This window comes from Saccopteryx bilineata, chromosome 4, assembly GCF_036850765.1.
Source record: "Saccopteryx bilineata isolate mSacBil1 chromosome 4, mSacBil1_pri_phased_curated, whole genome shotgun sequence".
In the NCBI taxonomy this organism is placed as follows: Eukaryota; Metazoa; Chordata; class Mammalia; order Chiroptera; family Emballonuridae; genus Saccopteryx; species Saccopteryx bilineata.
The window spans coordinates 47,321,028-47,348,020 of NC_089493.1; the positions used below are offsets into that span (position 1 = coordinate 47,321,028).

The 26,993-nt window shown below is 38.0% G+C and overlaps 2 protein-coding genes across 3 annotated transcripts in view; one reads left to right on the forward strand and one right to left on the reverse strand.

Moving 5' to 3' along the window:
- Positions 1 to 26,993, forward strand: part of GNPNAT1 (glucosamine-phosphate N-acetyltransferase 1) — a 211,468-nt gene that overhangs the window by 68,373 nt on the left and 116,102 nt on the right. The gene's annotated exons all lie outside the window — the stretch shown is intronic.
- PSMC6 (proteasome 26S subunit, ATPase 6) lies at positions 1,084 to 25,035 on the reverse strand. Of its 2 annotated transcripts, XM_066278025.1 has the most exons (14): positions 24,864 to 25,035; positions 23,780 to 23,859; positions 23,643 to 23,682; positions 23,335 to 23,387; positions 20,643 to 20,710; positions 20,308 to 20,422; positions 16,461 to 16,548; positions 13,122 to 13,183; positions 12,914 to 13,037; positions 12,112 to 12,173; positions 10,065 to 10,185; positions 9,842 to 9,922; positions 5,525 to 5,596; positions 1,084 to 1,580 (listed from the first exon to the last, which is right to left on the reverse strand). In XM_066278025.1, exons 1-14 carry the CDS (start codon positions 24,988 to 24,990, stop codon positions 1,462 to 1,464), a joined length of 1,212 nt encoding a protein of 403 aa, XP_066134122.1. In that variant the 5' UTR covers positions 24,991 to 25,035; the 3' UTR covers positions 1,084 to 1,461. The 2 variants fall into 2 exon arrangements, with proteins under 2 accessions (XP_066134122.1, XP_066134123.1); XM_066278026.1 differs by lacking the exon at positions 23,780 to 23,859 and having other exon boundaries at positions 24,864 to 24,959.

The window sequence follows — 26,993 nt, forward strand, 5'->3', positions numbered from 1 at the left end:
TATATGTATACACATATATATATATTTATGAACTATAATCAACAGATATAGAAATGGAACTGTTCAATTAGATGGCTAGCTTGAATATCCCATTTTCTCTATCACTGTGTAATCTGTTCTCTATCTTTTAAAGTTATAAAAAGGCATACAATACTGTGCCAGGTTTTTAATTTGAAGAATGATTGTATAATTACCCAAGACATATATCATTTGTTTTTTGGTATTTATGAAACAGGTGTTTTTTTTTTAAACAACACCTTTAATAAGATAATCTTAACTGATGTCCAAGATGATTCCCTATTGCAACTTGTTAAAGCTTTAACTGACACATGATATGAGAAAGAACTGTGCATAGGTAACAGAACTTGATTTTGAAAATTTCTGACATGAACATCCCCTACATCAGATACTCTTAGCCTGGAAACCATAGATACCATGGGTGCTTGAGAAATAATAAATCTTAAATTTTAGTATATGCAAAACTGTCTACTTATGTGTGAATTTTTCTGGGAAGAGGGTCCAGAACATAACATTCTCAAAAGGGAACTATCATCTCATCTAACTTAAGAAAACCAAGTCATGGCCCTGTCAGGGAAGCTCAGTTGGTTAGTGGTGAAGAAATAGGCCGAGGTTGCCTATTCGAACCCTGGTCAGGGCACATACAAGAATCAACCAATGAATACATAAATAAGTGGAACAACATAATAATGGTTCTCTCTCTCTTTCAAATTAATAGTTAAAAAAAATAAGAAAACCAAGTCACATTTATTACCAAATATTACTTTCAACCATAACCTAAAGGTTATGGATATGCACATACTACTTCAATACTTGAACTTTTACATAGCCTAATAGTACTAGGTGAAGATTAAGGAAAGACTTTCTGGAAGGAGAAATATATAGATATAGACACAAAAGCACAACAAGATGCTGTTATGAAAACTGTGGGTACTGTTTTAAAATAAAATTCAAAAGTCAACAATCTAAATACAACTTCATCTTGGTTATTAAATATATAGTTTACTTACTAAAGAACATAAAGGACTATAGAAAATGTACTCTTACAAAAGACAAGAATATATGTAGGACTGAATCAAACAGATTTTATTCAACTTTTTAGGATGAGGAAAATAAACGATATAAAATAAGCCACAAGAAATGCTCTTTTGTACTACTATTTCAAACCATTTTCAGTATTTTACAAAATGCTCACAGCAAATACAAAAAGCTACAACATACTCTTATAACTTCTGCTGCAATAAATGCAACATTAACAAATATACAAATTTCTCCTGTACCAATCTTAAAAGTAGAATTACTGAATTACTAGTTTTTGTTATTCATACATATTTTTATTCATACTTTTAATGAGATCATTGCCAATAGTACATTATTTTCCTTAACTCTATTTTTACATTAGGCCAATGTCTGTCATGCAGCCAGCAAAATCCTTACAGTAAATTACACAGGTTTGTAGTCCAATTTTGACTCTAGCTTCTTAGAATCAGCCACTTTTCTGACTGCTTTCATGAAGTCTTCCTGTACTACAAAATCATGATCAGCACGAATTGCAAACATACCTGTGGAGAATAAGACAACATGACTTTATATAATATGTGAATGATTTATTATAAGAAAATGTAATTCTACAGAGTAAATGTAAAGGGGTCTAGATTTACTACTTCTGAATCAGTTGTTCTGATTTGTTAAAAATCACCATCATTGTTCAATAAATTTCTATAGCTATTGTGAACATTATTTTCCAAGCCAAAAGCTAGAAAAACAATGAGACAATTATCTGAGAATTTAAAACTAAAATCTCACACAACCCCTGTATCCAGTGGCATCCTGAAAAAACAAAATCCAACTATAAACATTACATATACATGATGAGCAGTAGTTTCTTAACTCTACAAGCTGCAATTTCTTGGAAGGAAGGAGTGCATGTATGGACTGGGAAAACAAAACACCTCCAGTAATTCTGATAGCCCTAACTTGTTAATAATCAAAAGCTTAGAGCAGGGGTCAGGAACCTTTTTGGCTGAGAGAGCCATGAACGCCACATATTTTAAAATGTAATTCCGTGAGAGCCATACAACGACCCGTGTACGTTATGCATTATCCAATAAAAATTTGGTGTTGTCCTGGAGGACAGCTGTGATTGGCTCCAGCCACCCGCAACCATGAACAGGAGAGTAGGAAATGAATGGATTGTAATACATGAGAATGTTTTATATTTTTAACATTACTATTTTATTAAAGATTTGTCTGCGAGCCAGATGCAGCCATCAAAAGAGCCACATCTGGCTCATGAGTCATAGGTTCCCAACCTCTGGCTTAGAGAATAGGAAATTTTATAAAGGCAAGAGTGGGCTTCAACAAAACTCAGTGTCATCATTTGCGTATTAAAATTTCCCTATTTAGATACAAATTGATATTTTTATGATTTTCCTATTCAAGTATCACACTTCAGTTTTTTTCAAATGTTTGACAAGTTACCTGTCAAATGCTAACTGAAAAAAGTATAAAAGTTCTTCATGTTTTTTTACTTTTTAATATTATGTAATAGTATGGATATGGAATCTAGGTTTTGAGAGATCCTACTTTCATGATAAGCTAAAGCTGGTAAAGTATCACACTATCCACTAATTAAATGAATCCTACTAATAGTTTCATTGAGGAATGGCTTATATTGAAATTTTCACTTATATAAAATGAGTGGGTTTGAATATATTTCAAGGGTTACATCCTATCTTCCCTTTCAAGATTTCTCATTGCAAGTAATCTTGAAAACAGCCATTCCATATTGCCCTCAGAAATCAGGTGAATAGAGCCTGACCAGGCGGTGGCACAGTGGATAGAGCATTGTCCTAGAATGCAGAGGACCCAGGTCTGAAACCTGACATTGCCAGCTTGAGTGCAGGCTCACCAGCTTAAGTGTGAGGTTGCCAGCCCAGCTTGAGTGTGGGATCATAGACATGACCCCATGATCGCTGGCTTGAGCCCAAAGGTTGCTGGCTTGAAGCCCAAGAGCACTAGTTCGAGCAAGGGGTCAGTCATTCTACTGGAGCTGCCCGGTCAAAGCACATATGAGAAAGCAATCAATGAACAACTCAGGTGCCACAACAAAGAACTGATGCTTCTCATCTCTCTCCCTTCCTGTCTGTCTGTCCCTTTCTGTCTAAAAATATAAAAAGAAAGAAATTAGGTGAATAGAAATGACTGATTTTTTAATTCTGAACTTTTAAAACTTGTTTAGAAGGTAAGTTATTTTTCCAAACCTTGTGTTTCCAAATTATCCTGTAATGAATGAGTGAATCTGAGATATATTTTAATCCAGAAAGTATGATAATCTCAATATTTGAAAGGAAACACTATAACTAAATATTTGCATTTTAATTTATAGAAAGATGTTAACAAAAAAGTTGGGTTTTCTTCTTTTTTTTTTTAACAAAAAAGTTTTGAAATCTAATAAAAAAATATACTACAGTATGTCTCCAGATGTGAATGTCCCACCCAGTTAAAAGCTGAAATTCTAATCCACATGTTAGTTATATCTCTCTGTTGGAAAAAACTAAATATAAATTTTAATAATGTAGAAGAAAAGGACATCACCATAATTTGATGGCATCAACCTTTAAAATTTGACACTGCTTTTGTTTGGATTCTCCTTTTACTAAAGCAATCTTTTGATAATAATTTGGTCAGTGTAGACTTTGGAAAGAGAATGTCATAGATTACTTCAAGTAGTTCAAGCCACATGATAGTTTACCTTTTAATATCTTTGTTCGTTAATAAGTCTTTGAGAGCATGATTTATTGTGATTTGTACTGAGTTTCTAGACCTGCAGATATATGATTCAGAAACTGAGTTATTGTATTCCCACAAAGATACTCCAATGGAAAAAGCCATGCCCGAGGAGCCTTTTTTTTTTTTTCTTCTTTCCCCGAGGAGCCTCTTTAAATACTGTATGTTGCCTCACTGATGGAGGCTTAATGGACAGAACATTGACCTGGGATGCTGAGGTCCCAGGTTCAAAACCCCAAGGTCGCCGGCATGAGCTCAGGGTTGCCGCTTTGAGCATGGGATCACAGATATGATCCTGCTGGCTTGAGCCCAAAGGTGGCTGGTTTGAACAAGGGGTCACTGGCATGATTGGAGCCCATCTGGGTCAAGGCATGTATGAAAAAGTAATCAGTGAACAATTAAGGCGATACAACTACGAGTTGATGCTTCTCATCTTTCTCCCTTCCTGTGTGTGTGTTTCTCTCACTAAAAAATAAATAACAAATAAATAAATAAATAAATACTGTGTGTTGGAATTTATAAGAAACGTTAAAATTAAGCCAAAGGTGATAGGAATAAACGAGGAAATCACATGATGTAACATTTATCATAGAAATTAATTTTTTTTAATTTTAAGATTCTGTGTGGAGGACAAAGACTAATTGACTCTGTAGATTTTTAAAGCCAATTTAAAAACCAATTTTAAAAGCCAATTGGTATCAGAAATAAAAATAGGATCACACAACTGATAGAGAAAATTATATTAAAAAACAATTAAATTTACACATGTTGTAGAAACACAAAATTCAAAAATAATAAAATTCAAGCATTGGCCCAGCGTGTGGAAGTCCCGGGTTCGATTCCTGATCAGGGCACACAGAAGCACCAATCTGCTTCTCCACCCTTCCCCCATCTCTTTTCTCTCTCTTCCCCTCCCATAGCCAAGGCTCCATTGAAGCAAAATTGGCCTGGACGCTGAGGATGGCTCTATGGCCTCTGCCTCAGGCGCTAGAGTGGCTCTGGTTGCAAAAGAGCAACACCCAGATGGGCAGAGCATCGCCCCCTGGTGGACATAAGGGGTGGATCCGGTCAGGATTATGTGGGAATCTGCCTCCCTGCTTCTCACTTCAGAAAAAATAAATTAAAAAATATATATATATATATATATCAAAAATCACTCTTTTAAAGCTTATTACTGACAGTCTAGCAGCAAAAAACATGTCATCCACTTTGGAGCAGGTTCCTCTGGTGCTGACCGAGTCTCATTTCAGCCATGGGTGTGGGTCCACAGTTTGGCACAGGCTCACACTTACTTCAGGTGACCAGTGTCCTATCATAGGCATATCTTTCCACATTCTAGCCTAAGGCATCCAGATGTGCAAAAGAGTTAACAGTCCCAAGGACAAATCTCATTCAATGGGGGAGGAGAACCGATAAATAAATGCCAGTCTCCCATATTTCAGCCAGGTAATCCTAAACAGTATTCTGTGTGTTTCTCTGAGGGTCTCATCAAAATCAGCACTCCCTTTGCCTGAAGCAACTACCTCAATGGTATGTCCTTGTAATAGCTTTCCATTTTCCCATCTCATTTGCCCTGTTCTCTCCTGCTTAGACTCATTCCCCACAAAACAAGCACCCAACTCTTTACAAAGTCCAGGCTCTGTTTTTATACAAACTGGACACATTTTTAGCAAATTAAATCAAAATTAATAGCAAAAACTGGACTTTAAAACCGTACCTGCTTCAGTACAAACATTTCTCAGGTCTGCTCCATTAAAGCCATCTGAAAGCTTCACAATTGCTTCATAATCTGTTTAGGGAAAAATACTTGAAATTAGCTTTTTAGAAAAAGATCTTTTTTATGCTTACATGCAAATTTTAAACTGAAGAGCTTGCTTTGAGTTTGATTAGCCAGGCATCATCTCTGTTAACATTCCACAATATTCATAAAAACTATACCTCTGTTAAGTAAACCAGCACCAAGCAGAAATATACTTCTGAAACTTTAACCTCAAGAAAGCGCCTCAATATCTGAAAGCATCTTACTCTGTTTCTCTGCAGTGCAACAGCTATGTACATGTAAACTTCAGTTACCTGTCAAAGTACAACTCATTAAAACTAACCAAATCGTCCAAAACCAACTGAATAACAGTGGATTTTAATCACAGAAGTCAAATATAAATATAAACAGCCATCAGGATTATCAAACAGAATTTTCAAATGCTAGGTCAAGCACTGAGTAACCTTTTTAGTTTTTGTGGGCTCCAAGTAGTTTCAGATCTATGATCATTAAGTCACCTCTCTATTCACATGACAGACTTAAATTGAAGAGCTGTTGGTCTGCAACAGCAGTTACGGACATGAGACAGAATAGGAAGAAATAAGAGGTGGCACAGGCCACTGCAATGTAATGCTGATGAGACACCCTTTGTCAGGTGATGTAGAGTATGTCAGTCTCTCCTGGAAATAATTCAGATATCCATTAATTAGACTTCCTTCAGGTTCAAATTAACTGTAAACTTACTGAGAGTAGGTATTCCCAATAAGGTTAACATAGTATGTGACACCTAGCAAGAGCTCAGTATTAGAAGAAACGTATAAATTGATATTTTTAAGTTCAGCTCGGTCTTTCCAGCTCAAAACTCCTTCACATAAGCAATGAAAAAATTAGTAAAAGGCAGCTCTGGCTGGATAGTTTGGTTGGTTAGACCATAGTTCCGAAGTACAGAGATTGCTGGTTCATTTCTCAGTAAGGGCACATAGAGGAACAGATTGATGTTCCTATCTATCTTTCTCTCCCACTCCCCCTAAAATCAACAAAAAGTAATTAGTAAGAGGCACTAATCAACTATTTGTAATTATTTTGGATTATTAACTTCTAAAGGATTTTTTGAGTTGCTTAGCAACTATACTCAATTCCCCTAGTCCAGGGGTCAGCAAACTTTCTGTAATGGGCCAGATAGTCAATATATTTTTGGCTTTGCAGGCCAAATGGTCTCTGTCAAAACTACTGATTTCTGCTTTATACTGAGAGTAGTCATACACAAAATACAAATAAATGGTTATGTTATAAAAGAACTTTATACAGAAAGCAGACAGAATTTGGCCCACAAGCCATGGTTTGCTGGCTTCTACACTAGTCTAACCTCTCAAATCTATAGATAGCTATTTTATAAATTCTCCTCTGTCTGCAATCTCTAACACTCCTTTCCCATCTCCACTTGGAACTTTCTTCCTATTTCACTTAGAAAATAAAAGCATTCAGAAGAAAAATTCTCTAGGTTCCTGCCAATGTTTTGAGAACCTGTCATCATTAGCACCTATACATTATGCCTTCCCTCCTAAGCCTATAAATGAAATCTATGCTCATAGACAGGGCCAACTCATCAATTTCTTGTTCTCCTAGACTGTTCCCATCAGCACAAAAATTAAGTTCCTTTATCTTAAAAAATAAAAAAAACTCCTATAAATCCTCATCTACACTTCTGCTACAGCTCTTTCTTCTTTTCTCCCCATTGCTACAGAAGTCCTTGAAAGAAATACCTAAACTCAACTGTCTCTCCTTTCAAACTCTCTAAAACCCATATGAAGTAGGTTTTCAGTCCCACCACTCCAAAATAATTGCTTTTGATAAGGTCACCAATGATCTCCACATATTAAGTCCAAAGCTCCATTCTCAGAACTCTTCTTATCCGACCCATTGTCAGCATTTGACAGGGAATTAACCCCTCCTTATAAAAGTTTCTTCATTTATCTTCCAGGACACCACCAGCTCCTAGGTCTACTCCTACTTTTGTGACTATACCTCCTCAGTCTCCTTTGATGCTTCTTCATCTCAACTTCTTACTATCAGAGTAAGCTCAGTCTTTGAACCTCTTCTCTATCCCTATTCACTCCTCAGAAATCTCATCTAATCTCAAGACTTTAAAAACCATTTTATGCGGCCTGATCTGTGGTGGCACAGTGGATAAAGCATCGACCTGGAAATGCTGAGGTCACTGGTTCGAAAACCTGGGCTTGCCTGGTCAAGGCACATATGGGAGTTGATGCTTCCAGCTCCTCCCCCCTTCTCTCTCTCTCTGTCTCTCCTCTCTCTCTGTCTCTTCCTCTCCTCTCTAAAATGAATAAATAAGAAAAAAAAAGCTTAAAAAAACATTTTATGCTGATATTATCTGTTTATATCTCCAGCACAGGCCATCCCAGTGAACTACTGATGAATATAGAATTACTAATCAACATCTTTTTTTGGATATCTAATTAGCACCTTAAATTTAAGATACCTAGAATCAAATTCCCTATTCTCCCTTTAAAACCTAATCTTTCTAGTCTTTCCCTATTTTTATTGATGGTAACTCCTTCTTTTCAATTGTGTGAGTCTAAAACCCAGGTGTTCCCTGGTTCTTCTCTTTAGCTCACACCCCACACAACCAACTCAACAGCAAATTCAGTCACCTCTATTTTCAAAATACACCCAAAATCTCATCATTTTAAAACACTGCTACCACCTTAGATCAAGCCACGATTATCTTTGCCTGGATTACTGAAATAACCCCCTTAACCAATCCTCTTGCTTCTTGTCCCTCTTCATGCAGCCAGAATAATCATTTTTAACATAAATGAATTTTGAAATATTTACAGATATAATGCTCAGATTTGCTTTTTAAAAATACAGAAGGAAGGTGAGGGGTGGGTGAGATTACAGATAAAAAGTTTCATCTGTAAAAGAGTTAACTACTGGCCCTGGTGAGTTGGCTTAGTGAATCGAGTGTTGGCCTGGCATATGGCCATCCTTGGATTCGACTCCCAATTAGGGCACACAACAGAAGTAACCATCTGCTTTTCTCCTCCTTTCTCTCCCCCTTCTCTCCCTCTTCCCTTCCTGCAGCCAGTGGCTCGACTGCTCTGAGTATCAGCCTCAGGTGCTAAAAATAGCTCAGCTGATTCAAGCACCAGACGAGATGGGGCTTGCTAGGTAGATCCCAGTAGGGGTGCATGAAGGAGTCTGTCTCACTATATCCCCTCCTCTCACTTAAAAAAAAAAAGGAAAAAAGTTAATTACTGAGGCTGGGGGATGAGTGAGTGGAGTTAGTTCATTACACTCATATCTACTTTCATGTATTTCTACTTTTCTACAGTAGAAAGTGAAAACTAACAGAAAGTAAGATCATTCCTTCACAATCCTCCAATGGCATCCACATCTTTAAAAATAAAAGTCAAAATTTCTTCACAATCTGGTCCCCATTACTTCTAATTTCATTTGCTACTACTGTCCCATTTACTCTGCCCACAGTCAACTGAGCCTCCTTGCTGCTCCTAGAATATTCCAGTCAAATACCTGCTTCAAAGCCTTCTTACTTGCTTCTCCCACTGCCTAATTTCCAACAAATATCCATATCTAGTTCCTTTACCTTTGTAGTCATTATTTAAAAAATCATTCTCTCGGTAAGGCCTTCCACCTCCTCACCTTCATTTAAATACACACACACACACACACACACACACACACACTCATACTCACACACACACACGCACTCACTCACTCACTCACGCACACCTGCTCCTGGCATTACCTAGTCCCCTTTTCTTGCTTTACTTTTCTCCACAGCACTTATCACCACCTAATATACTAATATTTTACTCACTTTATCACTTTTTCCTGACAAAAATGTAAGTTCTATAAGGGCAGGAATTTGTAAGTTTTGTTCACTGCTATATTCCCAACACTCAGAACAACTCCTAGAATACAGCAGATGGTCAATAAATATTAGCTGAATTTAAGGTCACCAGATTTGCTGATTTTGAAATCATACTCTGCCCTGGCCAGATAGCTTGGTTGGATAGAGTATCATCCTAAAGCACAGAGGTTGCCGGTTTGATCCCTGGTCAGGGCACTTACAGGAACAGACTGATGTTCCTGTCTCTTTCCCTTCCTCCCTTACTAAAATCAATAAATAAAAAAAAAATAAAAAAACCCACACAGATTCAACAGACTATCAATGATATATAATGGCATTTTGCTTATATATATATATATATAAATAGGTTATTTCCTTACCTATTTCACCATGCTTTGTAATGGGACCTGCATGGATTTTCAATATATCTAATCTTGCTTGCTCGTTTGGTAAATCAATATCTGAAAATAAGAAATTCTTTTGAAGTCAGTTTTTTGTTTTGTTTTTGTTTGTTAAATAAAGTAGAGGGTGAAGAGGAGATATGGAAAGAGAACTGACCATAGACAGAGGGAAATGGACAGCAGGTACAGAGCCTTAACTCACGTATTTTTCTATCTAATCTTCCTGGACGGAGCAAAGCAGGATCCAATGTATCTGGTCGGTTTGTAGCCATGATCATTTTAACTCTATGTAGAGTATCAAATCCATCCATTTGATTCAGTAACTAAAATATATTTAAGTGATAGGCAGATTTTACAAAACATCCCAATCATCCAAAAATATGCACAACTTTTACATGCCCAGTATCATGAAATATGTTGCCTGTAGACAGCTATGTAATCTTAAAAATGATCATTTTAGCCCTGGCTATATAGCTTGTTTAGAGCGTTGTCCTGACACAAGCTTGTGGGCTTGATACCTGGTCAGGGCATATACAATAATCAACCAATGATACATAAATAAGAGAAATAACAAATCAATGTTCCCAGCTTTCTCTCTTCCTCTCTCTCTCTAAAAAAAAAAAAAAAATCAATACATGTTTTTAAAAAAGGTCATTTTATGGAATCCTATTTTTTTTCTCTTTTATATTAAGGAATATATTTTCCAACCCCAAAGTCCCAAGATTATTTAACTATGTACCATTTTATAGCTATCAGGTCAAAAATTATAAAACTAAAGGTATCTATCTGGTCAAAAATTATGAAACTAAACTATGTGGGTCTGATTTCCAATGTTCAAGTTTTTCCCATACAATTACTTTTAAAAATAAAAATTAATAATAAAATCTAACATATAGCCTGACCAGGCGGTGGCACAGTGGATAGAGCATTGGACTGGGATGCGGAGGACCCAGGTTTGAGACCCTGAGGTCGCCAGCTTGAGCACGGACTCATCTGGTTTGAGCAAAGCTCACCAGCTTGGACCCAAGGTCACTGGCTCGAGCAAGGGGTCACTCGGTCTGCTGAAGGCTCGCAGTCAAGGCACATATGAGAAAGCAATCAATGAACAACTAAGGTGTTCCAACGAAAAACTAATGATTGATGCTTCTCATCTGTCTCCGTTCCTGTCTGTCTGTCCCTATCTATCCCTCTCTCTGACTCTCTGTCTCTGTAAAAAAAAAAAAAATTAAAAAAAACCCCTAACATATAAAGTGCTTATAGAATGCTTGACATAAAATTTACATTAGGACAACCAGATACAAGATTTTCTTACAAATTTGGTAATAAATCCATTAGATATATTTTCAAATAATTTTACTTTATAGAGAACATCTAAGACACTAAACATTTCCTTTTATTTCTACAAATTACCTTGAATAAATGCCGAAAACCCTAACCACAGTCAACAAACTCTTCAAAATATAGTCTCACGTATTTATTTATTTCCCAAAATGTTAGCTAATATGTCAGTTACATGAATAAAACTACTAGTTTCAGCATTATTTTAAAATACCCCAATTTATGGTTTCTAAGAGACTCTATAACTAATTTTAAAGCACTGCATATCTTCTGATCAAATTCATGAAAAGTAATTTTCAAATACCCATTTTCAGACAGAATTTGACAGTGCATTATCTAGCTTCTATTTATATAAGTGGGAAATGCATTCGAGATCTTGCCATCACTTTCAGAGATGTTAGAGTGGGGAAAGCTCTATGAATATTCTAATATCTCATCATCCACATTTTCAATTATCAAAACTACTTTAGTTTCCTCTCATTCTCAGCAATAAAGCAAGAGAGGAAAGTTAGTGACTTTTAGAGCAGCTTCAGACATAACTGTAACTCATTTACTGTCACCAGTTTTACTATGTCCATCACTCACAAAATGCCCTAATAAAACTAGTGCAAGATCACATTCACAATACAAAAAGTATAATATTCACTTTAAATATCTGAATGACGGGTCTGCTAAAAGACACAGACTAAATAATACAGCTGTATATCACAAGGGAATTTTATAGATACCCTATAATTTTCTAGTAGTCATTTTCTTAATAGACAGTGTGGCAGAGATATGTGTTCATTCCTGTCAATACTAAAGTATATTCTTCATTTAAACTACTGTACATATTTGACTTTCAAATATACAATGCTCACTTTTTATTCAATAAACATTGATTTCTTTATGTCTACTTTATCAAATATTACCTCCATTAAAGTTCTCTGAATCTCTCTATCAGCTGAAGTACCCTCGGAAAACCGACGACCACCTAAAAAAATGACATCGAAACTCAAATGTGTTACTCTTTTCCTCTACAACTATCATTTAAGAAAGCAAAGTATGATACTGTCTGAGGTTAAAAACATTAAGATAAAAATTAAGTAGTAAGAATTATACTGAAAAAGTTAATAATTATGGTATAACATCTCTAATTTGTCAATGCTAAAGGTTATGCATTAAAATTGGTTAAACTTTAAGAATTAAATAAAAACTAACATTCAATTCATTTTGCTACTTCATGTTGCAACAGAGAGGGAAAAAATGTTCTTTTAGGTTTAAGAAAAATATTTCCTAACTCTTTCAAGAAGATTTTAAAATAAATTTAAAAAACATTATTCTTGGTCCTGGCCGCTTTGCTCAGTGGTACAGCGATGGCCTGGCATGTAGAAGTCCCGGGTTCGATTCCCAGCCAGGGCACACAGGAGAAGCGCCCATCTGCTTCTCCAACCTTCCCCCTCTCCTTTCTCTCTACCTCTCTCTTCCCCTCCTGCAGTCAAGGCTCCATTGGAGCAAAGTTGGCCTGGGTGCTGAGGATGGCTCTATGGCCTCTTCCTCAGGCATCTGAATGGCTCCAGCTGCAACCAGAGCAACAACCCAGACAGGCAGAGCATCGCCCCTTAGCGGGCTTGCCGGGTGGGCCCTGGTCCAGCATATGTGGGGGGAGTCTGTCTCTCTGCCTCCCTGATTCTCTCTTGAAAAAAATACAAAAAAAAATGATGTTACTCTTACCAATAGCATCTATTTCATCCATAAAAATGATGCATGGCTGATGGTCTCTGGCATAATTAAACATTTCTCTGATCAAACGAGCACTTTCACCAATGTACTTGTCTACAATAGAACTAGATACAACCTGATTAAAGAAAAAACATGGTAAACACAAGGTAATTCAAATAAAATTTAAATTCAAAATCTACAAAAAGAATCTTCCTTTTACCTTTAAGAAATTGCAGTCCAGCTGGCTAGCAACAGCTCGTGCCAAGAGTGTTTTCCCTGTACCTAGAATGACAAAAGAAGTCCTAATCAGACAGAAAGTACACAAACTCTCAAATGCCTTTTAAGAGTGTAAACCTTTGGATTGTAAATTATGCAAAATGGAAGCTACATCCTAAACAGTTTTCATGTGAAAATTCCATAGTACTTTTACTTTCAATATTAAAATTTTATTTCAAATAGCCCTTGTGATTTTCTTTTTTTTCTTTAAGACTTTATTCAATTTTCGGGGGGGGGGGGAAGAGGGAGAGAAAATGAGGGGGGAGGAGGAGCAGGAAGCATCAACTCCCGTATGTGCCTTAGCCAGGCAAGCCCAGGGTTTCAAACCGACGACCTCAGTTTTCCAGATCGACGCTTTATCCCACTGCACCACCACAGGTCAGGCGTGATTTTCTTTTAAGCATACTGAATACAGTAACTTTAGAAATATATCAAATCCTATTTAAAAATAGACAATGGAAACTTGTTAAAATCCACTGGTCTGCCTGATCTGTGGTGGTGCAATAAATAGAGCTTCCACCTGGAGTGCTAAGGTCACTGATTTGAAAGCGTAGGCTTGCCCCGTCAAGGCACATACAACAAGCAAACAATGAACAACTAAAGTGAAGCAACTATGAGTTGTCACTTTCCACTCCTGCCACCCTGTGTGAAATCAACAAATAAAAAAATCTTTAAGAAAAAAATCCACTGGTCTATCCTGTACACTAAATGGATCTTTAACCTATCTATGCATATTGTATATCAAGTATTATTTGGAAACTTTTGGTTCAGTAATGAAAATCTTCAAAATGTTGGTATTTTTATTATACAACATTTTTAAAAATCACGTTATTATCATCACCAACCTCACCCTTTCTTTCTTTCTTTCTTTCTTTCTTTCTTTCTTTCTTTCTTTCTTTCTTTCTTTTTTTTGGTGACAGAGACAGAGAGAGGGACAGACAGACAGGGAGAGAGATGAGAAGCATCAATTCTTTGCATGCAGCACCTTAGTTGTTCATTGGTTGCTTTCCCATAAGTGCCTTGACGGGGGGGGGGGGGGGGGGGGTACAGCAGAGCGAGTGACTCCTTGCTCAAGCCAGCAACCCTAGGCTCCAGCTGGTGAACCTTCCTCAAACCAGATGAGCCCGTGCTCAAGCTGGCGATCTCGGGGTCTTGAACCTGGGTCCTCGGCGTCCCAGCTTGATGCTCTATCCACTGCGCAACTGCCTGGACAGGCCAAGCTCACCCTTTCAAGTATTAACATAGTAGAAAGCTCTCAAGCTCATAGTGCCAGATATGAGTTTTCAAAAACTCTAATTTTCCCTTGAAAGCTCAAATTTTATCACTGGCTACAAATGGTGTCAGTTGTTTCCTTTATTATGACAAGCTAACTTCATTAATTTTTTTTTTTTTAATATTTTATTTTTAACTTTATTCAGTTTTTTTAGAGAGAGAGACAGAGAGAGAGAGAGAGAGAGAGAAGGGAGAGGAGCAGAAAGCATCAACTCTCATACATGCCTTGACCAGGCAAGCCCAGGGTTTTGAACCAGAGACCTCAGCATTCCCAGGTCAACACTTTATCCACTGTGCCACCACAGGTCAGGCCATTAATTTTTTTTTTAAGTGAGAGAGAGACAGTGAGACAGACAGAGAGAGGGGCAGATAGAGACAGACAGGAAGGAAGAGATATGAGAAGCATCAACTCTTCATTACATCATCTTAGTTGTTCATTGATTGCTTTCTCACATGTGCCTTGACCAGGAGGCTCCAGCTGAACCAGTGACCCCTTGCTCAAGCCAGCGTCCTTGAGCTTCAAGCCAGCGATCTCTGGGCTCAAGCCAGCAACCATGGGGTCATGTCTGTGATCCCACACTCAAGCCAGCCACCACCGCACTCAAGCTGATTATTGATTATGTGGCACACATTTTTCAAAACAACTGAAGTTACCCTGACCAGGTGGTGGCACAGTGGATAGAGCATCAGCCTGGGATGCAGAGGACCCAGGTTCGAAACCCCGAGGTCGACAGCTTGAGCTCAGCTTAACCAGTTCCGTTAACCACAGACTTGCTGTCAATGATCTTTTCAGCTAATTCAGCTAGCAAGTCAAATAATTGCACAAGAGATTAACTATCCTATTCAATATAAAAAACAGGTATTTTATATGTATTTTCCCTTCATCATACAGACTAAAGATGTTATTCAAGTATCAAGATTTAATAACTAACAATTTTTACTACTTCACCAAAGACATTTCAAAGTGAAATTGCCCTTTTCTTTAAGTACTACAAGTGAGTGGTCAAAAACACATCGACTAGCACTTAACTGATTCATAACGCAGCATGAGCAGTTTTACCCACACTGAGTTTGCACCGTCAGAAGATGCCAACACAGTGAAAAAGGCAACTAATATCTTAGCATTATGTACATATGTAAATAAGTTTGGACCCTACAGATTCCCTGAAAGTGTCTCAGGGACACCTAGGGTTCTGTGACCATACAGGACCATTACACTAGAATCACAGGGCACAAGATACATAGTTGACCCTTGAGCATGGGTTTGAACAACCTAGGTCTACTAATACAAGCATTTTTTTCAAGAAAAACTGTATGGCTTTCAATCTGCAGTTGGGAGTCTGCGCATGTGGAGCCAACTATATACATTGATCTATCCCATTTTTGTAGGGGACTTGAGCATCTGCAGATTTTGGTATCCCTGTAAGTCCTAGAACCAATCTCTGAGGATACCAAGGGTAGTTAAGGTTTGGGGGTCATCATTACATGCAGATTTTTGACTCTGCAAGAGGGGGTCAATGCCCCCGATTCTCTGTGTTGCTGCTCAAGGGTCAACTGTGTGTCCTATGAGGCACAAGTGGACTAAGCATGCTGAGACGACAGCAGACACAGCTCTCCTAGCTCTCCTTACTCCGAACACTGTGGAGGTTGAAACTGCCCACATTAAATTTCCAACTTAATTAATTAATATAGAAAGACAGGAAAGGAGATGGACTCGTAGCTGCATCACTTTAGTTATTCAATGATCGCTTCTCATATGTGCCCTGACTAGGGGTGGGGACTCGAGCTGAGTCAGTGACCTCTTGTTCAAGCCAGTTATATCTGGCCTTATGCCAGTGACTCTGGGATGATGTTGATGATCCCGTGCTCAAGCTGGCAACTTCAAACAACTTGGGTACTCAGCATCCAGGTCAACAATCAATCCACTATGCCACCACTGGTCAAATCCAAGTTATTTTTTCTTTATTCCTTAATTCACTCATTAGTGGAGTGGATATAATTCAATACTAACCTGGTGGTCCATATAGCAAACAGCCTTTTGGAGGTATTATTCCTACACGCTGGAATAATTCTGGATTTGTAAGAGGTAATTCTATCACCTAGAAAATAAGTTTCATGTTTCTTAAATAGTTGGTAAATATTTTGATGTACTTTCAAATATTTTAAGTAAAATATCAGCATGATTAAGTTATACATCATAATTCATACTAGAGCTAGAATTTTATTATGTATAACTTCATATGAGGTTTTCTTCCCATAGCTCTTACATATAAACATTTTAAATATTTTTAGATTAATTAAAAAGTGCATGGTTATTATAAAACACATCCTTGACTAGAATGATATATAGTCTGTCAAATACATTTGAATTGTACACTTAAATCTATGCATTTTATTGAATGTAAATTATGCCTCAATGAAAAAAATTACACTATAGGTAAGTAAAAAATCAAAATCAAAAGATCTACGCTATTTTACATGTGGGAGTACAAAACAAAATAATTATAAACTGAGGAAATCTGGTAAGTTGAAAGCACAAGTGTTTCATTAGTGTTCCATTATTCGACGACTTTTTGGCCCTTATCATGGCTCCTCATTTTACGTCATTCTTTTCTGTTACTACAATACAGTGTACAGTACAGTGTATTTATACCCTTTCCCTTTCTCTGTGGCTTAGTTGTGTTTTTATGTTCTAGATCAGGAGTAGTCAGCCTTTTTATACCTACCGCCCACTTTTCTATCTGTTAGTAGTAAAATTTTCTAACTGCCCACCGGTTCCACAGTAATGGTGATTTATAAAGTAGGGAAGTAACTTTACTTTATAAAATTTATAAAGCAGAGTTACAGCAAGTTAAAGCATATAATAATAATTACTTACCCAGTACTTTATGACGGATTTTCACTAAGTTTGGCAGAATAAATCTTTATAAAACTTACTATAATTAAATCTATATTTTTATTTATACTTTGGTTGCTCTGCTACCACTCACCATGAAAGCTGGAATGCCCACTAGTGGGCGGTAGGGGCCAGGTTGACTACCACTGGTCTAGATTATGATTCTAAAACTGTGAGAGGATAGGTAAGTGACTTAGGCTAGGGTGTGTTTCGAATTATACCAAAATTCGGGTTACATCAAGTTGTAGGGACAGGACTGTGTCATAACCTGAGGACCCAATGTATTCTGAAGTGTATGCAGATGGACAAGGTACTGCATGTGCATGAGATGGCTGTGTGAGAGAAAGAGAGAGGGAGAGATTCTTTCTGTTCCTAAACCTGATGCAGCAAATCACTGTAAAAGACAAGGTTTCACTGTCTTTTCTTCCTCTGTTGACCTTTCATTAACTACAAAGTGAGAAGACTAGGCTTTAATTTATGCTCAGGCCAGTGCTTCTTCAAATCTGATCGAAAAACAATTTGGCTACATAATGACCTGTAATGCTTGCTTAAATGCTAATTCTTTTGTCCCACCTCCAACCTACTAGAGCAAAACCGTGAAAAGGACCTAGGAGTCTGTATCTTTAATAAGAGTTCCAGATATATGAAAAGATGCTCATCTTCATTAGCTATTAGAGAAATGAAAATCAAAACTACAATGAAATACTACCTCACACCTGTTAGATTCACTATTATCAACAAGACAGGTAATAACAAGAGAGGCTGTGGAGAAAAAGGAACCCTCATTCACTGTTGGTGGGAATGTAAAGTAGTATAACCACTATGGAAGAAAGTATGGTGGTTCTTCAAAAAATAAAAATAGAACTACCATATGACCCAGCAATCCCTCTACTGGGTATATACCCCCATAAATCAAAAACACTGGTACGGCCTGACCAGGCGGTGGCGCAGTGGATAAAGCGTCAGACTGACATGCTGAGGACCCAGGTTCGAGACCCCGAAGTCGCCAGCTTGAGCATGGGCTCATCTGGTTTGAGCAAAAAGCTCACCAGCTTAAACCCAAGGTCTCTGGCTCAAGGAAGGGGTTACTCGGTCTGCTGAAGGCCCGTGGTCAAGGCACATATGAGAAAGCAATCAATGAACAACTAAGATGTCGCAATGCGCAACGAAAAACTAATGATTGATGCTTCTCATCTCTCCGTTCCTGTCTGTCTGTCCCTGTCTATCCTCACTCTGACTGTCTCTGTAAAAAAACAAAACAAAACAAAACAAAACACTGGTACGTAAAGACACATGCAGCCCCATGTTCACTGCAGCATTGTGCACAGTGGCCAAGACATGGAAACAACCAAAAAGCCCTCAATAGATGACTGGATAAAGAAGAAGTGGTGCATATATACTATGGAATACTACTCAGCCATAAGAAATGATGACATTGGATCATTTACAGCAAAATGGATGGACCTTGATAACATTATACTGACTGAAATAAGTAAATCAGAAAAAACTATGAACTATATGATTCCATACATAGGTGGGACATAAAAATGAGACTCAGGGACATGGACAAGAGTGTGGTGGTTACTGGGGGTGGGGAGGGGAAGGGAGGGGTTGGAGAGAGAGGAGGGGCACAAAGAAAACCAGATAGAAGGTGACAGAAGACTGTATGACGTTGGGTGATGGGTATGCAACATAATCAAATGTCAAAATAACTTGGAGATGTTTTCTCTGAACCTATGTACCCTGATGGATTAATGTCACCCCATTAAAACTAAAAAAAAAAAAAAAAAAAAAAAAAAAAAAAAAAGAAGGTACAGAGCAAGAGCGGAAGCCCCTGAAAAACAGAAAATAAAGTCAGACTGAGTAGCATAAAAAAAATAAGTTCTAGGCCCTGGCCGGCTGGCTCTAGAGTGTCGGCCTGGCGTGTAGGGGCCCTGGGTTCAATTCCCAGCCAGGGCACATAGAAGAAGCGCCCATTTGCTTCTCCACCCTTCCCCCTCCTTCCTCTCTGTCTCTCTCTTCCCCTCCCGCAGCCAAGGCTCCATTGGAGCAAAGATGGCCCAGGAGCTGGGGATGGCTCCTTGGCCTCTGCCCCAGACACTAGAGTGGCTCTGGTAGCGGCAGAGCGACGCCCCGGAGGGGCAGAGCATCGCCCCCTGGTGGGTAGGGTGTCGCCCCTGGTGGGCATGCCGGGTGGATCCCGGTCGGGCGCATGTGGGAGTCTGTCTGACTGTCTCTCCCCGTTTCCAGCTTCAGAAAAATACAAAAAAAAAAAAATGAGTTCTAGAAAATTTAATACACTAAAGTCTGAAATCTACTGGCCCAGGGCTTAAATCGGATGATGCAAACCATTCCAACTATCCTCATTCATTCCTAAACACTTCCATCCTAAATTAGGATGAAATCAATAGGACCATACATTTGTTTCAAAGAGAATTGTTAAGAAGCCACCTTGCAATGACACAAGACAATCCTGATTAGATTCTTTACCTAAGAACGTAAAAGGTTTAAGCTACCCTAAAGCCAGTATTTTTCTTAAACAGCAGTAAGCAACTTTATTAAAATATTTAGGGTACAGGTAAATTACTATAAGGGAGGGAAGCTAACCCTAATAAGGTTATGGGAAAAACTACATTCTACATGTTATCCAAATGTGTTCTGCTCCAAGTAACCTATTATGATAATCAAAATCACAGATGGCATGAGCACTGGATTAGATCTATTATTCTTAGCTTTTTTCCATCTTTGTCAAAAAGAGCAAGATTTTCTAATACCAAATTATCTTTATATTAACGAACAGCTATACTTTTCAAACTAGAAATTCAGTGCTATTCTTCTCTCAGCAGGGATACTACATGTACAATATTCACTTTGTCCACTGAGCGGACAAAGTAACTTCTCATTCTTTCTTCCTTCAGGAATCTTAAAACGAATACTATTTAACAAAGCATACAGTACCAACCTCCCTTAATTCCCGAATCTGTTCTGATAGCCCTCCAATCTCAGAATAGGAAACATTCCCAGGGTCTTCATGAGACATGTTATAAACCAATGGATCCACCTCTCTTGGCAAGTATCTGTAATGACAAGGTATGTATTTTTCTTTTAAAAATGTTTTTATTTCAGCCTCCAGATAGAGTATAAATGATTTACTTGTGCAAGCACCTGTTGATTTTATTTTAAATGTTTGAATTAATTAGGAATGAGTAAAAGGCTAAATATTCAGTGATCTCAAAAAACATATTTTGGATAAAATCTTTTCTCTGTGAAAATAAACTGAATAAGGAACTCACTCACCTCATGATGGTTAGTGTAGTCATATCCAAAGCAACTCTTGTTCCTGGTTTCAGCTTACTTTTGTCAAGCTAATTTTGTAAAACAAAAGGAGTTACACAAACACTTTTTAAAAAGGGGAATAACATTCAACAAAAGCATAATATTTAGAAGCCAAATAATCATTTTTACCCCTCAAAGAGAACACTAGTATTAGATCATAAACACTATACCATCAGAAAGGTATAAATATTGTAATTCAAAGTTACTTTCATCTTCTGTGCAATCTAGCATGATATGTGAAATCACTAATACACAAAGTTTGAGGCAGCAATATTCTTGTTTTTGAAGAAGAAATGGTCTTTAGAATTTTACTTCCAAAGGTTCACTAATATAGTTCTGCTCATTATTTTGTTTTGTTGTTTTATTCAGTGAGAGGAGGGGAGGCAGAGAGACTCCCACATGCGCCACAAGCAGGATCCACCCAGCAAGCCCCCTACTGAGCAATCCTCTGCCCATCTGAGGTGTTGCTGCATTGCTCAGCAACCAAGCTCTTCTTAGCACCTCAGGCCGAGGCCATGGAGCATCCATAGCACCTAGGGCCAACTCACTCCTATCGAGCCTTAGCTGAAGAAATGAGAGAGAGAGAGAGAGAGAGAGAGAGAGAGAGAAAGAGAAAGAGAAGGGGGAGGGGTGAAGAAGCAGATTAGCATTTCTCCTATGTGCCCTGACCAGGAATCAAACCAGGAACATCCACATACTGGGTGGACGCTCTACCACTGAGCCAACCTGCTAGGGCCTACTGGTCATTATTTTAATTCAGGCACTGTAATCAAGTGACTTCAGCAATTGATACCAAAGCATTTACAGAAACCTGTTAAGTGGACATTTTGGGGGAAGGAAAACGGTGTACCCATTAGATTTATTTTAAAGAACTATAACTTTTGGGAAGAATGTGTTACTTGATTATAGAGAATAAGGAAGAAATGCACTATTTCCCCTTATGAGACTTTTAATCAAAATGTTAAAAACAGAACAAAACAACCATCATTCATGACTTTGCTACATGCCAGATACTATGCTAAATATATTATGTGTTAGGTGGAACTATACTAGACATTTTATTGGCATATTAAGGCAGCCTAACTTATTTGGCCAGAATTGGATAGTCTATCCAATAGACTCACCTCACATTCAGGATGTTACTTTTTGAAAATATAGTTACTTTTTCATAATTTAAAAACTGCTTGCCAATACAATTTGAGAATTATACAAATCACTAACCACTTTTCACAGGATTCTGCAAAGAGCTCTAAGTTTAGGATTAGTATCAATTAATGTGGAAACAGTCAAAATAGATTTAATATAATGGATTAAACTGAAGAAAAAAAAATGCCAGTAAGTGAGTTACCTGAAAAACAGCTAAAAAGAGATTAATGTGCAACTGTTTCAAAATTTTATCTATAGGAAATATATACTTTGGCTTTTGTAATACTTCCCAGTTTTCAAATACTGTCTTGCCCTCTTACAACCATGAAATATCTTTGAAATGCTAACTTTTGGTATCCAGGGGGCCCTGAAAGGGACATAAACATCCTTTGTCAGACAAGACATCTGATTTAGAAAATGTTATCTCACTTATATGCTAGGCAAAATCCTAAGATTAGAGTCCCCCTAAGTTAAATGCCATTTTATAACCATGCGGTATCCATGGTTTTTTGGGGTTTTTTTTTTTGTATTATTGTGAAGTTAGAAGCAGGGAGGCAGTCAGACAGATTCCCACATGCTCCTGACTGGGATCCACCCGGCATGCCTGCCAGGAGGCAATGCTCTGCCCATCTGGGGCGTTGCTCTGTTGTGGCTGGAGCCATTTTAGCTCCTGAGGCAGAGGCTATGGAGCCATCCTCAGCACTCGGGCCAATTATGCTCTAGTGGAGCCTTGGCTGTGGGAGGGGAAGAGAGAGAACGAGGAAGGAGGGGGGGAAGGGTGGAGAAGCAGAAGGGCGCTTCTCCTGTGTGCCCTGGCCAGGAATCGAACCCAGGACTTCCACACGCCGGGTCGACGCTCTACCGCTGAGCCAACTGGCCAGGGCAGGTATCCATGTTTTAAAACCTAAACCTGATATAACAGATACTCAGAGAAAGCTCTTCCCAATGAATCTATAAGTATGCTCTAAGAATACTTCCTAGAGAATAGGGTAATACATAAATTGGATTCAGTGGCTACTAATGATTCAAAACTATTTGTTGGCAGTTTCAATGACTACAAAATGAAATGCGGAGTTATTTCAATTTGCCTATTCTAATCCAAATAAACTCATACAAAATCAATTTAAGCTATAGCATTGTCTAAAGCAACATTTCTGAATACTTAAATATAAAACATAAATAACTGATAGGGTCTGATCTTTTTTAATCTCCCTCAAAAAAAAGAGATTGAAATAAAATGACCTGAGATATTTTCTAGTTCTAAAAATCTTTGATTTCTAAATATGTAAAGCTAACTGAGGCAACTCGGTACACTAGAAAGTAGAGAATACCAGGAGTCAAAGGCCATGGTTTGAGTTTAGGCTTTACTAATAATTAGTTATATCTTAACAAATCACCTTTAGGAGTTATGGGCATAATACCTGACCTACTTATCTCAAGAATTAAATAACTTATATGAAGTACTCTGGCTAATTATAAAGCACTATACACAAATGCAACAGGTTACCTGTCGACGACAACCCACAACATATCTTGGTCCATTTGTAGCTTTAACAATGACTAGAGAGAGAACATAAAAGAAAAAAAAAACATTTAAATAGCAACAAAAAACTAAATATACCCACATTGATAGCCAGTTCAGTTCTACTTCTGTTCTCCAAGAAGATAATACATAGTTGAAAGAAAATTAAGTCTATGCAAGGACAGCATCTACCTTCACTATTGTCATTACAATAATAAGCATTTCAAAAAGTTGATGTTGAGAAGGAGAGTCCACTCCTTTTTCTTTACTAATTAACCATCTAATACACTTACATTTTTCTTCAGTTAACTGCTTAAGTACTTCACCCACAATCTAAGAAAGAAAGAAAAAAAGAGCATTACCTTTTGCCAATAGCTAAAAAAATGAAGCAATTACCATCACCCCTTATACCCGGAACTCCATTACCTACCTGCCCAACACTTTGTAGGGCCTTCAGATCATTTTCAGACTTTTCATACTGCTTGGTAAGTTCTTTTAATTGTTCCCTTACTGAAATAATATAATTTGAACATTTTAATTAAATAATCTTAGTGAGTTTAGGTTACTAAGTCTCACTATACTTAAATTTGTCTATTTCACTTAACATATTTTATACCCACTATATCAAAGCACAAAAGAAATACTGCTGTTTGTAGGTGACATATTTAAAAACAAAATGATACAGAGAAGGCATATACAGGATCTGCAGTACTTAGTTGTTTAAGCACATTTAGGTTGTTACATTGTTAATAGATATTGACACTCTGACACTTCCGGCTTGTGACTACAAATCCCAAAGATAAAAGACCCCTTTCTCACCTCTTCACCTACCCACTCGGATTATTACTCTGTGGCTTTCTCCCCTAATAAGAGCTACAGGTGAAGTGCTCCGCAGAATTATATGGTTATGATCTTCATTTAATTCAACCACTCAGACTTTTCAATGGAGGTGCACTATGAAAAAACCTAAGTGCCCTTTCAGCTCAGGCGTTAGGGGAAATTTGTGTGTCCGGCAGGGTACCATTCACAGCACAAGAAAAGACAAGGTTTATTATGACGGATGGACTCCGCTTGCGGCTTTCCACTGCACTAACAAGCCAACTATCCGAGTCTCATCTCTTGCCGGAGCTTACTTGCCTCAAGCCTCTTCTGTTCTCCGGGTGCCAGGTTTCCATCAACACCGCCCTTCTTGCACCCCGACGTGGGGCTTCCTTACACCCCAATCTGGGAAGCATCCCTGATTCATTTCTTCCCTACGCCTTCTCTAGTCCTCTTTCGATCCCATCTCAGAACTGGGAATGTTCTTTCTGTCACCTGGACCAGACTGGCCCATTTCCACGCACCAAGTGGCTCTGCTTCCCAATCTTGGGGCCCGATGACAAAGCGCCTTGTCCCTGGAGCGGGGCCTTCCTATCGCCGGAGCTGGGTTGCCGGGCTCGGCTAAAGGCCTCTACTTTGTCAGAGACAGAAGCGGGTTCAGGCAAGAGATTATGTGAACAGAAAGGTGCACTCACATTCCTTCAGGCGGCCGTCGATCTCCTTGTGCTCCAGCAGCTTCTTGCGGTAGTCCTGAAGCGCCTTATCTCTAGGGTCCGCCATGATGAGAAGCCGCCGCTCATAGGGGATGCCGGGAATGGCCATGGCCGCCCGGGCGGGGGCAGGGGCGGGGCGAGGGACGAGAGCCTCCCTGGAAGGGCGGGTTCGTGGATGACCCCGCCCTTTCCGGTTGGCTCCGCCTCTTTACTCCACTTCTCCCACTTCTGCGTCTACTAGGACGTTGGCGTCCACCAAAGGAGGCCTCACACTGCCCCCTGCTGGCCAGTTTGGATAAAGCAGGGTGCAATTACCCTGGTCCTACCGAGAGGCCTCTCTATTCTTAAGTCACTACTGTCCTGGAACCACAAAAGACTTTGTAATGAACTGCGATGGGAGTGAAAATAGGGAATGTGCAAGGTCTCTCTATATAGCTTCCATGGCCTATCGGTATAATACTGTACTGCTATCCAGGAACTCCAGGTACAGGAGTGGGCTATTTCATTCACTTATTCATTCAGTGAAAGAGGTACTAAGGGTATACAATATGGTGGGGAGATAAAAAATTTCGGAGTGTAAAAATATAAGGTGACCAATCGTCCTCCTTTAGGGAGGACAGTCCTTTTTTTGTAAGTTCTGTCCTCCCTCAAAAAGTGTCCTCCTACATGTCCTCTTTTTTGATATTGAAAGATTAATCTGTAAATGTTGTATTCCATCAATGCAGAGTTGATCCATTGTGTGTGATGTGATGTATTTGTATCTAAATGAGTACTTTTTTTTACAATTATTATTAAAAATTAATAGGCATGTAAGCATAATTGCAAAATAAAATATTACAAATGTTTTTATTATACATTTATCATATTATAGTATATATTGTTGCAATGACTAAAATGTTTCTTTTATTTACGATATTGTTTTCTTCAATTTATTTTTGTCCTCCTTTTCATTGTAAAAAGGTTGGTCACTTTTAAAAAATACTGTACTGTAATGGAAATAAAACATGGTAAAGCCATAGAGCAAAATGAGAACTAATTTAAAACAGATATCTGAAAAAAAGACCCAGTTGTACAACAAACTGGAGAAGAACCTTCCAAACAGAGGAAGCAGCAAGTGCTAAGATTCTGAGGTGAAGACACGCTTGGCTTCCTTTCAGGAACTGAAAGGAGGTCAATGAGAGCGGAAAGGAGTGGGTTGCGGAGATGTGGGCACAAGATAACAATGCTGAAGGAGGCTGAGTAAGGAACTTGAAGTCTGATACAACTGTCTTTCAGACTTCTGTGCTTTCCAACGAATTACTTAATCTCTCAATTCTCTGTAAAATGAGCATACTAATTGTTCCTATCTCATAGGGATGTCATAAGTATTAAATAAGATATTGTTCCTATTGTTATGAACACAACATCTGGCACATAATAAGCTTTCAATTGTAGTTTATTCTTGTTTTGGGGGGGAATTGTAGTTCACTTTTTAAATTTTTATTTATAAAAATTTTTTAATTGAATTTATTAGAGTGACACTTGTTAACAAAATTATTCAGGTTTCAGGTGCCCAATTCTACATCACATCTCTGTACACAGAATTGTGTGTTCAGACTCTCCAAGTCAATTCTTCATTCATTACCATTTATCTCCCTCAGACCCCCTCCAACATGACCCCCCACCCTGGGTAATCACCACAGTTATCTGTGTCCATGAGTTCTTTGAGTTCTTTCTCTCTGTGTGTATGTGTGTGTACTGTATTTTAAATTATTTTTTAAGGGTAGTAATAACCTCAATTTGTGAGGTTTAGGTCCCTATTTCCATACCTTTTCCCAACATTGTTCCTGGGGAGAATTTATTGTTGTTCCAATAGAATCAAATTCCCCAAATAGACTCCATTTGATCTTATCTTATTCATTGGCCATGAATATTTGAGTTTAAATAGGTATATCCTATCTATACATATAAAATGTAAATTTATGTGAATTAAGTTACCAAATTCACATAAACAATGTCTTCAAATTTATCAGGAAAAAAATCTTATGTTGTCGTGTGTGTATTCTATTCTGTTTTTATTTTATTTATTTTTTGTTTGTTTGTTTGTTTTTTGTATTTTTCTGAAGCTGGAAA